The sequence below is a fragment of the Prosopis cineraria genome, unplaced genomic scaffold (assembly GCF_029017545.1).
Source record: "Prosopis cineraria cultivar Desert tree isolate PC_DT_omini unplaced genomic scaffold, ASM2901754v1 PC2, whole genome shotgun sequence".
NCBI lineage: Eukaryota > Viridiplantae > Streptophyta > Magnoliopsida > Fabales > Fabaceae > Prosopis > Prosopis cineraria.
In genome coordinates this window covers 1548386-1561740 of record NW_026555333.1, presented here as the reverse complement: position 1 = coordinate 1561740, position 13355 = coordinate 1548386, and the positions used below count along the sequence as shown (strand labels likewise).

The 13355-nt window shown below is 38.2% G+C and overlaps 2 protein-coding genes across 4 annotated transcripts; one reads left to right on the top strand and one right to left on the bottom strand.

Annotated features, from left to right (window-relative positions):
- The first annotated feature begins 1980 nt into the window (after positions 1 to 1980).
- LOC129301616 (uncharacterized) lies at positions 1981 to 6118 on the top strand. 3 transcript variants are annotated; one of them, XM_054940170.1, is made up of 9 exons: positions 1981 to 2116; positions 3246 to 3503; positions 3592 to 3663; positions 3849 to 3922; positions 4004 to 4082; positions 4219 to 4326; positions 4620 to 4717; positions 4867 to 4978; positions 5545 to 6118. In XM_054940170.1, exons 1-9 carry the CDS (start codon positions 2000 to 2002, stop codon positions 5797 to 5799), a joined length of 1173 nt encoding a protein of 390 aa, XP_054796145.1. In that variant the 5' UTR covers positions 1981 to 1999; the 3' UTR covers positions 5800 to 6118. The 3 variants fall into 3 exon arrangements, with proteins under 3 accessions (XP_054796145.1, XP_054796144.1, XP_054796146.1); XM_054940169.1 differs by lacking the exon at positions 1981 to 2116 and adding an exon at positions 2433 to 2717; XM_054940171.1 differs by lacking the exons at positions 1981 to 2116; positions 4004 to 4082 and adding an exon at positions 2438 to 2717 and having other exon boundaries at positions 3849 to 3887.
- Positions 6119 to 7223: 1105 nt separating this feature from the next.
- On the bottom strand, positions 7224 to 10118 carry LOC129300689 (proteasome subunit alpha type-1-B-like). Its single transcript, XM_054939267.1, has 2 exons — positions 9570 to 10118; positions 7224 to 8066 (listed from the first exon to the last, which is right to left on the bottom strand). The coding sequence occupies exons 1-2, from the start codon at positions 9918 to 9920 to the stop codon at positions 7575 to 7577; spliced, it is 843 nt and encodes a 280-aa protein (XP_054795242.1). The 5' UTR covers positions 9921 to 10118; the 3' UTR covers positions 7224 to 7574.
- Between the last annotated feature and the right edge of the window lie 3237 nt (positions 10119 to 13355).

The window sequence follows — 13355 nt, the reverse complement described above, 5'->3', positions numbered from 1 at the left end:
CCAGCCTCAACTCTTGTTGATGGCTACGCATAACATAATGGAGGGAGAGGAACACGTGTGAAACCTTGAAATGCCAGAACATGTTCTAATTGTGAGCCTCGCTTGAATTTGAAATGCTCACATTCTTCTCTAATGTAACAGCAACTTTCAACCAGACAGTCACATGCCATTGTTCCCGTCGTTCCCTGGCAGCACCATTCCATCACTAGTGTCAGTGGGTAGTGGTGTTGTGTGTTGGAAGCACGTGGCTTGGGCTCATAGGGTAGGGGTAGGCGTTAGTAGACTAGGCTATTTTACACCAATAATAATAACAATGACAGCATGACGGTGATGAAAAATGGGAGATTCACGGTACAGTAACCTTCACAGTCGTTTCGTTAGTGCGTTAAAAATTAAATACTGATTGACTGGAGTCCTTTCTTTAAGGTTGAGCATGAGCATAGGCGTAGGGCGCTAGGATTTCAGAATTTAGGATCTAATAATTGCTCAATTAAATGATGAATTGAGACTCTTGGCCGTTCCTTTTGAATTTAATAAATGCCCCTCTAACCTCATCGTTCCCAAGTTGCTCAAGCCTCGAACCCATCCCTGATCCACTGGAGTGTTTTTTTAACAATATAATTTATCAATAAAATTGTAGAATGATTAAATACAGAGGAAATTATATTGATTGTTGAGTCGTTGGAATTCTATTTCGTTTATAATGACATCAGTTGGACTGTCTTCAGATACACAAATATTTGCTTGGCCACTAGATTGATAATGGGATAGAAAAAGCACAGAATTTAATTTAAGAAAATTGATAATAAAAATCTTTAAATTACACAAATGATATTTTAATTTCTTAAAGTGTCATAATTTTTAAAAATTTTTAAAAATTTTCTATCATTAAAAATTAAAGTGAATGATTAAATTATCCTTTAATTCAAATTTGCAAGTTCCGAATTCTTGCAATTTAAAAAAAATTGTGAATTTTAAAATAAATTTTATTAATGACAATTGATATTTATAACACTTAAAAAATATTAAAATTTAAATACAAACTTATAAATTATAGTTAAATTTTTGTAATTTTAAAAAAAAAAACTTATGAATTTTAAAATAAAATTTATGAATGATAATTAATATTTGAATTAAGAATAATTTAATCAATGATATTAATTTTTTAATAACAAAAAGGTCTTTGAAAATTTTAAAAAAATTATAACATCTTGAAAAATAAAAATTTCACTTATATCATTAAAAGGAATCTTAGTTATTATTTTTCCTTAAATTAATATGGGAGCTGCGGGAGTACTTTTTGGATGGAGGCCGCCAGGCCGGTGAGAATCATCAAAAGCGTTGGCCAAAGGATTCTCCGTGATTTCTGCCAATAATCATCCTTTTCCTTTCCTCCTGGGATAACTTAATAGCACTAAATTCCAATTCAATTGCCTGTTTGTTTTTTTCATGCCATCGCCCATGGACTTGGAAATTACCCTCAAACTGGAACCCTAACAAATGATGCCGTTCATTAATTGTATACTCATAACAATAAATGTTTGATTAAAAAATATAAGGTATTTTTAATTGAATTTTATTCTTCAATAAAGTATTACTTACTTTTAAACTATTAAAAAATGATAATGATTACACTTTGAAAAATTAAAAATAATTTATATTTTTTATTTTTAAATATTAAATTCTATAAAAAAAATTTTATATTTATAGATGGAAGAAGTACGTTCGATTGATTATTCGACCTCTTTTACCCCCCCCACCTTTTTTTTTAAATTATTGATTCGATGCACCTGTCGGCCGAGAAACTTTAATCATCAACAGTTACTTGTTTATCCGAGGCTATTGTCTTTCCCCTTTAAGTGCATATGGGCAAATCCGTTGCTTTTAGGTGAAACAAACGTAAGGAGGGGTCAGAGTTCTTTATATCACTAATTCATTATGCACCCTGTAATAGTGATAGTGGATAATATATTATATCCCTATCGTCCATGCAGCAATCATGCTGGGAAGAATTTCAAAGTTATATTCTTCCCAGACAATCTTGGCGCAAAAAGGGAGGCGTGCATACAAGCACGAGGCATCTCAAGGGAGAGGCTGCCTCCGGGGACCAGTAATGGTAAGTAATAATGAAGTATGTTTGGCGTCAACGGAATCCCACTAGGGCAATTCGGGCACCAGTAACAGTGCTCACTGGATACACAGTCCCTCTGCGAAATTTGGCGTTGCTTGGACTATTTTGTTTATTATTTTCTGATAGATCAAGACGCCAGGCCGGGTGATTCATCCCTTCAGACCAGGCCATCAGATTTTAATTCACTGGCGAGAGCTAATGTATTAGTTTTGTGGACAAAGTGAATCCGAAAAAGTGAAAAATATAATTTAAGTATTTTTTATTTAAAAAAAGAAAAATAAGAATAGAGACCGAGAGATGCCGCTGAGCGGCGCTTGAGAGTATATAGGAAAGCGAAGGAGGGGGATGAGTGGGAGAAGCAGAAGTTGTTGTCATCACTCCAATCGGATCGGATCATCGGAGAGGGAGTGAGACAACGCCGTCCGTCATGGGATTCGAACCCCTTTTCAACCACAACAACAATAACAGTGACGCTCACGTTCCTCTCCTCCTGGGCCTCCAGCCTTCTGCTCTCGTCGACCACGTCGCTCGCGTCGATTGGTCCTTGCTCGATCAGATCCCCGGTGAACGCGGCGGCTCCATTCCTGTACTCCCTCCTCCGTTACTTGTTCCTCCTAATTTCTTGCCTTTCTCTCTGCTTTTTCTTAAACCTCCCCCCCCCCGGGGGTTTCTTGTTCACTATCTGCTACGCCGGCTGTATTCCAATTCATTTTGGATCACTCATCTTTTCTGCTCGCTCGACCTTGCATCAATTTTGCTCTCGATCACCATCCTTCTCCCTTGTACCCTTTGCTTCTGTCTCTGCTGGAATTCCTCCATTCTTCTCGCGAGCTTCTTAATCACTTTCCTTGAAAGTATAAAACTTCATCGATGCTTATTTCCAGCCATACCTCAGCTCCATGCTTAGCAGACAGGGACTGACTAAAATAGGAGAGTCTAATTCTGTAAAATTGTGATGATTAACACGTTATATTTACCAACGTCAATTATTGTTGTTCCTCGATACTCGTGTTGATCATTCTCTCTTGTTGCAAAAGGATGCTTGAGCACCTAATTTGGTTAACTTTGTTCGGCACTGTAGAATGGACTGTAAAGAATTATGTTGTGCATGTAGGTTGCAATTGAGGAGCTTGAATATATATTGAAGGAAGTAAAAACTCACCCCTTACCTGATGATCCAACTCCCATTAAGACAATGGCTGGAGGCAGTGTTGCGAACACAATTCGAGGGCTTACTACTGGGTTCGGAATTTCTTCGGGAATTATTGGGGCATATGGGGATGATGAACAGGGGCAATTATTTGTCAATAACATGAGCTCCAATGGAGTAAACATCTCGAGACTGAGGAAAAAGAAAGGACATACCGCGCAGGTTAGCTCTACATCGCATTCTATATTCTATATATAACAAATGAGTTTCGAAAAAAGTTGAACGTCAACCACTAAGTGGCCTGGTGCAGTGTGTTTGCTTGGTTGACGAATTGGGTAACCGAACAATGCGACCCTGTCTCTCAAATGCTGTGAAAGTTCAGGTTCGTGAATTTATTTTCTCAAATGTGTGGGTGTATGCGTACTGTGAGGCTGGACGTGGATACGTTATACGCATATGGTTATCTGTTATAATTTGTTTGTTTATATATATATATATATATATATATATATATTAGTGTGTTTGACATTCTCTTTGTATCTCTTTTTATTTACTTTCTATCTGCAGGCAGAAGAATTGAAAAGAGAGGATTTTAAGGGCTCCAAGGTTGACCTCTTAAACAGCAAAGACATCTTGGATATGTTTGTGTTTAGCTTCTTGTCTTGTATATTCCGTTTATCCACTTGACTCTTTTTCTTAATTTTTAAAAGTAACGATTTTAGGCAATCTACTCATAAAGGACTAGGACGACTGAATTATCCTTCCTGTCCATTTTACCAAAATACATTGTTGAATGAAGGGGTATTTGCCACAAACTTCATACTGTTGGCATACTGAAAGCATACTTTGTTTTGCTATGGTCTGCACTGCTAATAGCAAGTCATCTAGAGGTATTTTTGTGAACTTAAATGCAGAAATATGTTTTTTTTTTTTTTAGTGGTTGGTGATGAGATACGCTAAGCTCAATTTAGAAGTGATACAAGCAGCCATTGATTTAGCAAAGCAGGAAGGCCTTCTTGTTTCCTTGGACTTGGCCAGTTTTGAGGTATTCCTTCTCACTCATTGACATTCAGGATTCATCTCGTTCTAGTAAATTCCAATGTGGGTTACAATGAATCTTATTCTGAGTTTACTCAAATCATTTATATGTTTGCTTTCTTTTCATCATTTGCTGCATAAAGAAATTGTTATCTATTTCTATGCTAGCAACTGCATGCGGCTGTTAATTTTTCAAGCAATGTGAAAGTATTTCATTTTTAAGATATGTTTCTTATCATTTTTATTGCATGGTTGTACTTGAATATCAACAATTTTATATGGTCTCTTTACTTTGACAAGATGGTCCGGAACTTTAAATTACCTCTTTTGAAGTTGCTGGAGTCTGGGAATATAGACCTTTGCTTTGCCAATGAGGATGAGGCAACAGAGCTGCTAAGGTGGATAACCTTTTCGTTTTGAAGCCAGCTTCATACAAGATACATTTTCCAAGATGTTTAATGTCTTTTTTCACTTTATGTTTTGTGCAATGGATTTAGGTGTATATCTTTTGTGTGCATGATGTCAATTTATTGTGCAATGGATTTAGGGGCGAACAGAACTCTGATCCAGCTGCTGCTGTGGAATTTTTGGCCAAGTATTGCCAGTGGGCTGTCGTGACATTAGGTGCTAACGGATGCATTGCTAAACATGGAAAGGAGGTGTGTTCATTATTTTTGTGAAACTGTCAAATATCATATAAAACCTCCCTCCCAAAATTTGTATACTCTCCACCCCCCCCCCCCCAACCCTTTTCATGGGACAATGAGGGGCAGGTTTATTGCACGGTTGGGCATGCTGTGGATGTGAGCTAAGTGGGAAGAGTTAAATCTTTGTTATTTGTCAGATGGGACCATAATTAACTGTACTTTTAAGCTGGGGTTATTAATTCCACCTCAATGGAACAAGGATAAGTGGGTAGATTATGCGCATTGACCACGTACATAGATATGCAAGCGAACTAAAAATGATTAGTCCTCTGCGAAGGAACGTTAAAAAACCTCCATTCTGCTTGACTTAGACTGAACCTTCAATGATATGTACCATACCCATCGGCATTGATTCAGTAACAGTAGAAACATGACAACTATCAAGCAGAGCGCTCAAAAAATCTTGGGGGAAGGGTTGAGTTTTTAGCACTAGGTTATCAAGTCAGCTAAGTAGCATTCTAGTATAGATTCTGAAAGATCAGTGTCTGACAAGGGAAGTTGTTTGTTTGAAATGTCAGATAGTACGCGTGCCAGCCATAGGGGAAGCAAAAGCAATTGATGCAACGGGAGCTGGGGACCTTTTTGCGAGTGGGTTTTTGTATGGAGTGATAAAGGGACTGTCCTTAGAAGAATGCTGCAAAGTAGGGGCCTGCAGTGGAGGGGCTGTCATTCGCTCTCTTGGGGGAGAGGTGACCTTGGAGAATTGGCAGTGGATGACCAAGCAGATGCAGATAAAGGGCCTTCCCACTCCCTCTCCTGACGTATCCAAATGAAATCTCCTGCCCCCATTTTACTTGACTTTTTGTTTTGCTATAATTCATCTTTCACCATCGAACGTGGCAGCTATTCCTTGTTGGAGCTGCCTGCTTTGATTCAGGCGTGGAAGACTAGATCTTACATAGGATATTAAAGTTATCATGATAGTATTGTAAGGTGACATAGATCATGATTTTTTTTCAATCTTACGAGCATGTATTTTAACTGTTCATTTGTCCAGATGAGGCTGTTCGCAAGATATTTTCATCTGGACGCGCCGCCCTCTGATGCCAGCACCAATTTAAAGTTCCGCCAGTTATCTGCTTTGAATCTCAACTTTTTTTTGCAATGACTTTGATCTTTAATTCAATAAAGAAGGATGATAACATTGCCATTGACTTGCCACTTGCATGGCTCCATCTCTAATCACGGTCGATGATTTTTCTCTAGATCAAATGATCGTGTTACATAATTAAATCAATGTCATGTCATTAATGCTTTCTAATTTGTAAAAATCGATCAAAAGTTCACAATGTCTTACCTTCAAATGTTTTTAAATTTGTTAAGATTAAATGTAGAAGTAAAATAGATGTTAAAATAACAAATTAACATGTAAATTTAAATAAAATAAAACTTCAATAGCCATCACAATATTTCCATTTCACTATCAATTTAAATACAAATAAATGGACTTGTAAATCAAATTCACAAAAGAGGCATGTCAGTACCTTCGAAACAGCAAACCGTGGTCGTAACATATAATAGTTCTAGTTTACAAATACTGATTATTGGCGGAGACATTCACTTCACTTCCTTCTAATGAAACTATTAACATCAAATAAAATATAATACTTCTAGTTTATCAACACACACACACACACACATAATAGTTCTAAAATTTTGGGGGGGGGGGGGACGAGCTGCCTTAAAAATAATAGTTTCAGAGACGAGTGCGTTTGAAAATCCGTTAATCTTTCAACTAAAAGAATAGAAGAATAGTTATTTTAGAAGTTAAAAGCTCCGAAGACCCCATTTCCAATAGTTTCCGAACGTAAAAAATAAATTTAGAAATACGATTTGGAGTTACCTCCGCAGCTCCGCTGACACCGATCTTAAGAGGCAACCAAAATTGATATTCCGAGTGAAAAGACGGACATTAGAAGCCTGAGATTATTTTATTTTATTTAGTTTTTTTACAGTGAAAGGGAAGCAGGCAAGCAAACCAGTCAAGCAGCATACGGGAGAAGAATCTCTTTCATTTTTTCCCCCATTCAAATTATTTTCTTAAATAATTTTTTTAAATGACAACATTAATGCATGCATCATCGGAAAGGATACTTCAGCCATATCATGACTAGATCATTATTTTAACTATGAATTTGGGCATCGAATTTCATTTAAAAAAAAAAACCTAAAACTTAAAAGGCATGAGAAAAAGATAAAGTCCTTAAACAACAATTTATAGCATATAAAAGAGATGACATCCGAATGAAAATGAAAATTATCATACCAGATAAAGACACTGTTAAGTCTGGCCAACTTTTCCAAAATTCAGGATGCTACAACCCAAACACCGGGTTGCCTATCATTTTTTACCGCATATTGTCAATGGATTATATCCTGTACTGTAACTTCGATCGCATCTTTTATGTCCATCAACAGTGGCATTAAATCATTTTCAATAATGTGCTGCGGTAAAATTGCAGAAACAGAAAGGACTGGCGGCAAAACCACCAAACTCCCATAATGACTGCTCATCTCTAACATGACAACGGTTTTTGTTTTTAAATCATCAAATATCCATTGGAGCAACACCTCCTTGGTCTGCTGCAGCACCCTGAACTGCACTAGAACCCTGATCAGCAGCAGCAACCTGCTCAGCCGTTGGCTGAGGTTCAGCAGGAGGGCTTTCTTCCTCTCTCACAATCTCAAAATCATCAATCAACTTTTGTACAGTTCCTTGATCCAATATGTGGAATGGCTCACCAACTCCAACCACAGCAATAGTACATATAGAACTCCTGAGTTTTTCCCCTTGTAATGCTTCCCTTGTAGCAGTGAGTGCATCCTTGATCAGATCATCCCGTGAGGAGACCGTGAAGCTCTCAAATCTGCGTTCTAAATATGTCTTTGCAGCTTGTGAACGAGATCCAATTGCAAAAGCCTGATATTCAAAGTAGTTCCCGCTGGGGCAGTTGTAATAGAGGTGAGCTCCAGAGCCATCTAAACCTGCTACCAAGAGACCAACTCCAAAAGGCCGTTTCCATGACCGTTGCGTGCAAACCTGCCGCATAATTGTGTCACAAACAACCAAAAAATGAAAATAAAATTGAAAACTAGATATCACAGACCAGACCAATTTCAGTTTCGGGTCCATATAATCACATCCAAACAAATACATTAACAGTGCCGACATTTATAGTTTTCAACAAAAGAAGATGATGTACGCAGATTCCTGCTGTAGTTAGAACTAGTGGCCAATGGCTAACCCATCCTGACCTAATTGCAGTTCAATTAGATCGTCATTGACCAGTCCGACAAAGTTTTAATATCCATGAAAGCTTTTGGCTTAATAAGGACAACTTAATCAAGATTTCGGCAATCAAACTAGAGAACTACTAAATTCAAAGTTATCCTAGTCATCCGTTTTTATTGCAATTTTTTAAACCATTATTTCCAAATGCAGAGATGAATCCAAACAGTTAGGCATCAGGGTACTTCCCTTTATAATAGAAACACCTTGGTCAATGGCCATGATTTCCTTTTTGTTTGGTTTTGGGGGCAGGGATGGGGGCGCAGGGAGAAAATATCATTCACATGGTCACCACATAGAATGGAAGATCAACAAATGTCTGGCGGTGTTAAACACAATTGTAAATCTACAAATGTGCACGGATCCCTTGCTTGAGATAAGGACTCCAGAGTCCAGAGACAACAGCGTAACAACATATTACGTGGGATTCCAGCAGAAGGAATTGAACGTTACCTTATAGTACTCTTCAGCATAAATAGTTTGATTGCTTCGGGAAAAAATTGTTTAGCGCAAGAAATTTCACACTAACACTATAATCAACGTCAACTCTTAGAAATAATTCGAAAATAAAACCATAAGGAACTAAAAATGCAATAACATACCCCAACCCGTCAGGTCTCTTTTATCCCCTAGACAAACTAAGGCGGGCATCTTCTGGTTTCTGAATGCAATATATCCAAAAGTCCTGGAATTTTTAATTCTTTTTTTTTTTTTGGGTTACATGAAGTGCGTTTGATCTTGAACACTGCCCAAGTTTCCTCCAAGTGACCTAATTTCCACATTTTAAAAAAGCTAGCATTGGTGATTGATGGTTAACTGATGTTTCCCAAAAATTTGAAGACCATCAACCCTGTAATTTCACTTCAGCTGTACATAGAAAACAACCAAACTCCGCATACTGATCCTAGTTCAAGTGCCTAACTGGACTATTTGCCCTTAGAAATCCAAGCTGCACAAGAAGTCCAGCGTTTGGTTCTTTTCTCAGCTCAATTATTTACAACTCCCCCACTCACCGAAGACATTGGCTCCAACATCTTAGATTCTTAGAACTGCCTCTCATCCCATGGTATTTAAGTGGATATAATACAATGGAAGGGGGAGAAACTGCTGCTCCAGCCCAAAACCTAGATGTAGTCCGCGATTTAACGACCAATACTACCACGACCCCCTCATTGAATTGTACAAGAGTAAGCATAAAAGTTAAGGATGGGGAAAATTGAACAGAAAATCTACGGATCATTGTAAGAAACGGACCTGAGCCTTATCGGCGAGTTGAACGACGAGGCGACCGACAGGAAGCGGTGAATCGAAGGTGTAGCTGTAGTTGATGCACTCGGATCGCATGTAACGGGAGAGAACTCGACCGTCGGCGGTGAGGCCGGCAATGGCAACTCCGATGTGGTCATCGACCTTGAAGATCTTCTTCTGATGAGAGGAAAGCTCGGAGTTAGCCTTGTTAACGCAAGCGAGGACCACATGGGTCTTAGATCGGAGCCCTATTGCGGCGGACCCTTGTTTCACTGCCTCCATCGCGTATTCCACCTGGAATAGCCTCCCGGCTGGGCTCCATGTCGTCACGTCCGTGTCGTACTGGTTTCTGAACATATTCTACGATGCCGCTTCCGTCTTTCCGATTCAGCAAGGGCTTTCCGTTTCCGTTTCCGCTCTGCAGTCCCCAGTTACATTCGAGTTGGGAGTTTTTCTTCTTGCTCAAGGCAATTTTCTCCCTCTCCCTCGCTCTCTTCTTTGTTTGCTTTTCTTTCGTTCTTTCTTTTCTTTCTTTTTTCTTTTTTGATGAATGGAAAGGCAAGCCTGAGGCTTGAAGAAAGTACAACAAAGTAAGTAATATTTGAGCTATCCGCAACATTGCGTGCAAATCAGGTGATATTACATGAAGGAATTCAACTATTATATCAATCTAATAGCTATGTTTTGCCAAATAATCAGCACATTGCAGTACTTCTCGGTAAGCATGATGAATCTCCACCTCTCTGTTGCTATAAATGAGATCTCGTATATCATTGATATCAATCCTCCAAGAATGATCTACTACATAGTCTCGTAGTATCATGTTAATAGCATTCAATGAGTTATATTGAAGAATAATTTTGCTAAATCCAAGTTGGAAGGCAACTTAAATCTAGTTTTGATGGCCATCATTTCTGCAAGTACAATTGGAATACCTCCCACTACACGTTTAAATCCACAAATCCATTCACCTTTGTTGTTCCGAATCAAACCACCACATGAGGCATTCTTCCAAGGTGATATTGAAGCATCCACATCAACTCTTACAGTATTTTCTGGTGGTGGCATCCAAGTATTCTCCATTGCAACGAGATTGGAAAAAACATGTTTGAGATTCCCAAAAACTACATGTTCATGAATGTGAAAGAGGCAGCTATGAACTAGCTCTTAGGCAATGAGTCTTGCTCCTTCAAAAATGGCTTTACACCTATTTTCCACAGTAGCCAGCATCCTGATCCAAATATTCTCGTCCAAGGCCATTTAGAGAAGGTATTGTTGGCTGAATTGTGCTTGGAGTTCCAATTGAACCAACCCTGCAAATTGCATTGAAAGAAACTAGGGTACTGGTTAGTCGAAATCAAGTGTTTCCAAAAATCTGGGGCAATTTGGCAGTCGTGAATAATGTGTATGACACTCTCCTCACTATGACACTCAAAGGGGCATTCACCAGTGGGTGAAAGCCCAAGTTTGGCTCTGAGTGAGTTAGTATTTAATCTCTCATAAAGTGCTTGCTAAAGGAAGAATTTAATTTTCTCCGAGATCTGACATTTCGAAATCTTTTTCCAAATGGGTTCTCCCACAGGTTCACTGTTATGATAGATAAATTTATAAGCGGATTTTACACTAAACCTGCCATCTGCAAAAGGTCTCCAATAATAAGAATCTTCATTAATGGAACAAGGGGGAGGTATGGAACAAATTTTATTCACGACCCAGTCCGATAGGAAGCATTTCCATGCATTGATATTCCAAAAGCCATTAGGGAGAACAAAGTCTTTGACTGATGCACAAGGATTAAGAAGATGATGATTTTTGTCTACAAAAGTGATAAGGAGACGATTTAAAAGGGACCACAGATCCTACCAACATCTCATATTAAGGCCATTTCCCAGTCTTCGACCAATACCTGAGGAAAAAGAGTCCCAAACAGTCGTAATACTCTTCCAAATCCATGAAAGGCTGTATTTCTTGCATATAGACAGAATGTGATCGTCTTCACATCTTTATTTTGCTTTCAAGCATTTAACCCAAAGGAGATTAGGTTGTGTGAGGGGCCCCCAACAAAGTTTCATGATGAAAGCCTTATTCTGACTAAATAAGTCTCTGAATCCCATTCCTCCGTGTTGCTTGCTCTCTTTTGCCATCTTCCAAGATATTAAGTGCATTTTCTGTTTAGAAGGGTTTTGAGACCAAAGGAATCTTTTACTATATCCTTCAATTTCTTTGATGATGCCCTTAGAAATAAGCAGAGTTGCATGAAATAGCAAGAAAGCGCTGAAAGAACTGATTTAATAAAAACTGAGCGACTAGCTATATCAAAAAATGTCCTTGCCAAGAAGAGAGCTTCTACTGGACTTTTTGGAGTATAGGTGCAAAGGTCAGCTTAGTTACTCGTGAATGAATCAGAGGCACCCCTAAGTATTTGCCTAAATCAGGTGTGAGATCAATACCTAAGATCTGGCAAAGGGCCCAACCACGGTTGAAATGCACATTTTTTGAGCTAAACGCTTTAAATTTTGCCAAATTAATCTTGTGGCCAGAAGCAAGGTAAAACTTTGCCATGATATCTTCAATCAGATGCATTTGATCAGAGGAAGCTTCTACAAATAAATGAAATCATCGGCAAAGAAAAGATGGGAGATAAAAGGCCCTCTTGAGGAGAATCTGAGTGGTTTCTATTTTTTCATAACACAAGCATCCTTTATGAGAAAACTAAGTCTCTCTATGCATAGAACAAAGATATAAGGACTAAGGGGATCTCCTTGACGAACACCACGGGATGGTCTAAAAGTTTCAGTTTCTTTCCCATTCCATAAAACATGCAGAGAAGTAGTAGTAATACAGTTCATGATAATCCGAATGAGCTTGTTGTTTAGACCGATGATGTGAAGAGTTTGTTCAATAAAATCCCAGTCAAGTCTATTAAAAGCTTTCTCTATATCAACTTTAATTGCCATATAGCTCCGTCCAGTTTTCTTACGTCTCATTGTATGGATGGCTTCTTGAGTAATGATAATGTTGTCACAGCTTTGTCTTTCCTTAATGAAGCTACATTAATAAGGGTCAATAAGGAAATCCATAACCTGTTAGAGACATCTGGCTAGGAGCTTGGTAATGATTTTAAAGCTAACATTACATAGCGAGATGGGCTTGAAATCCTTGAGTCTAGAAGGTTGTTCATTTTTAAGAATCATTACAATAGTGGCTTGGTTTATCTTCTTCAAGTGTTTAGGATTTTAGAGGCATTCTTTCACAAACTTGCAAACTTTGACACCCACTAAATTCCATTGGTTATAAAAGAAGTGTGCTTGAATGCCATCCGGTCCTGGGGCTTTGAATGCGTCCATTGCAAATGCTGCATTTTTTATCAATAACATCAGAATTGAGATAAAGGAAGGTCTGACTATCAATTTGAGGAAGTAATTAAGCCATGATGAATCAAGTATGACATTTAGATCTTTGGAATATAAATTCTTATAGTACTCTAAGGCCATAGATTTCAAGGAATCAGAGTCTTCTATCCAGTCACCGCGTCATTTTTTTAATGCCTCAATCCTTTTTCTCCTTTTCTTGATAACAGCATAGGCATGGAAGAATTTGGTGTTTTTATCACCCCATTACAACCATCGACATCTAGATTTTTGGTACCAAATTAATTCTTCCTGTGTGGCTAGCTTTGTGTATTCCATCCAAAGCTTCTTCTCAATTTTAGCCAAGCCATTAGACTTGTTTAAAGCCCAAGCATGATCAATTCCATCTAGCCTCCTTAAGATTTCTCTTTTGTCCTCGGGG

Bases quoted from the DNA above. Each gene is read 5' to 3' on its own strand.
- LOC129301616 (XM_054940169.1), top strand. From the start codon at position 2,559: ATGGGATTCGAACCCCTTTTCAACCACAACAACAATAACAGTGACGCT. The intron at 2,718-3,245 runs GTACTCCCTCCT...TTGTGCATGTAG, and splicing joins AACGCGGCGGCTCCATTCCT to GTTGCAATTGAGGAGCTTGA. The intron at 4,083-4,218 runs GTATTTGCCACA...TTTTTTTTTTAG, and splicing joins ATACATTGTTGAATGAAGGG to TGGTTGGTGATGAGATACGC.
- LOC129300689 (XM_054939267.1), bottom strand. From the start codon at position 9,920: ATGTTCAGAAACCAGTACGACACGGACGTGACGACATGGAGCCCAGCC. The intron at 8,067-9,569 runs GTCCGTTTCTTA...ATTATGCGGCAG, and splicing joins AACTCGCCGATAAGGCTCAG to GTTTGCACGCAACGGTCATG.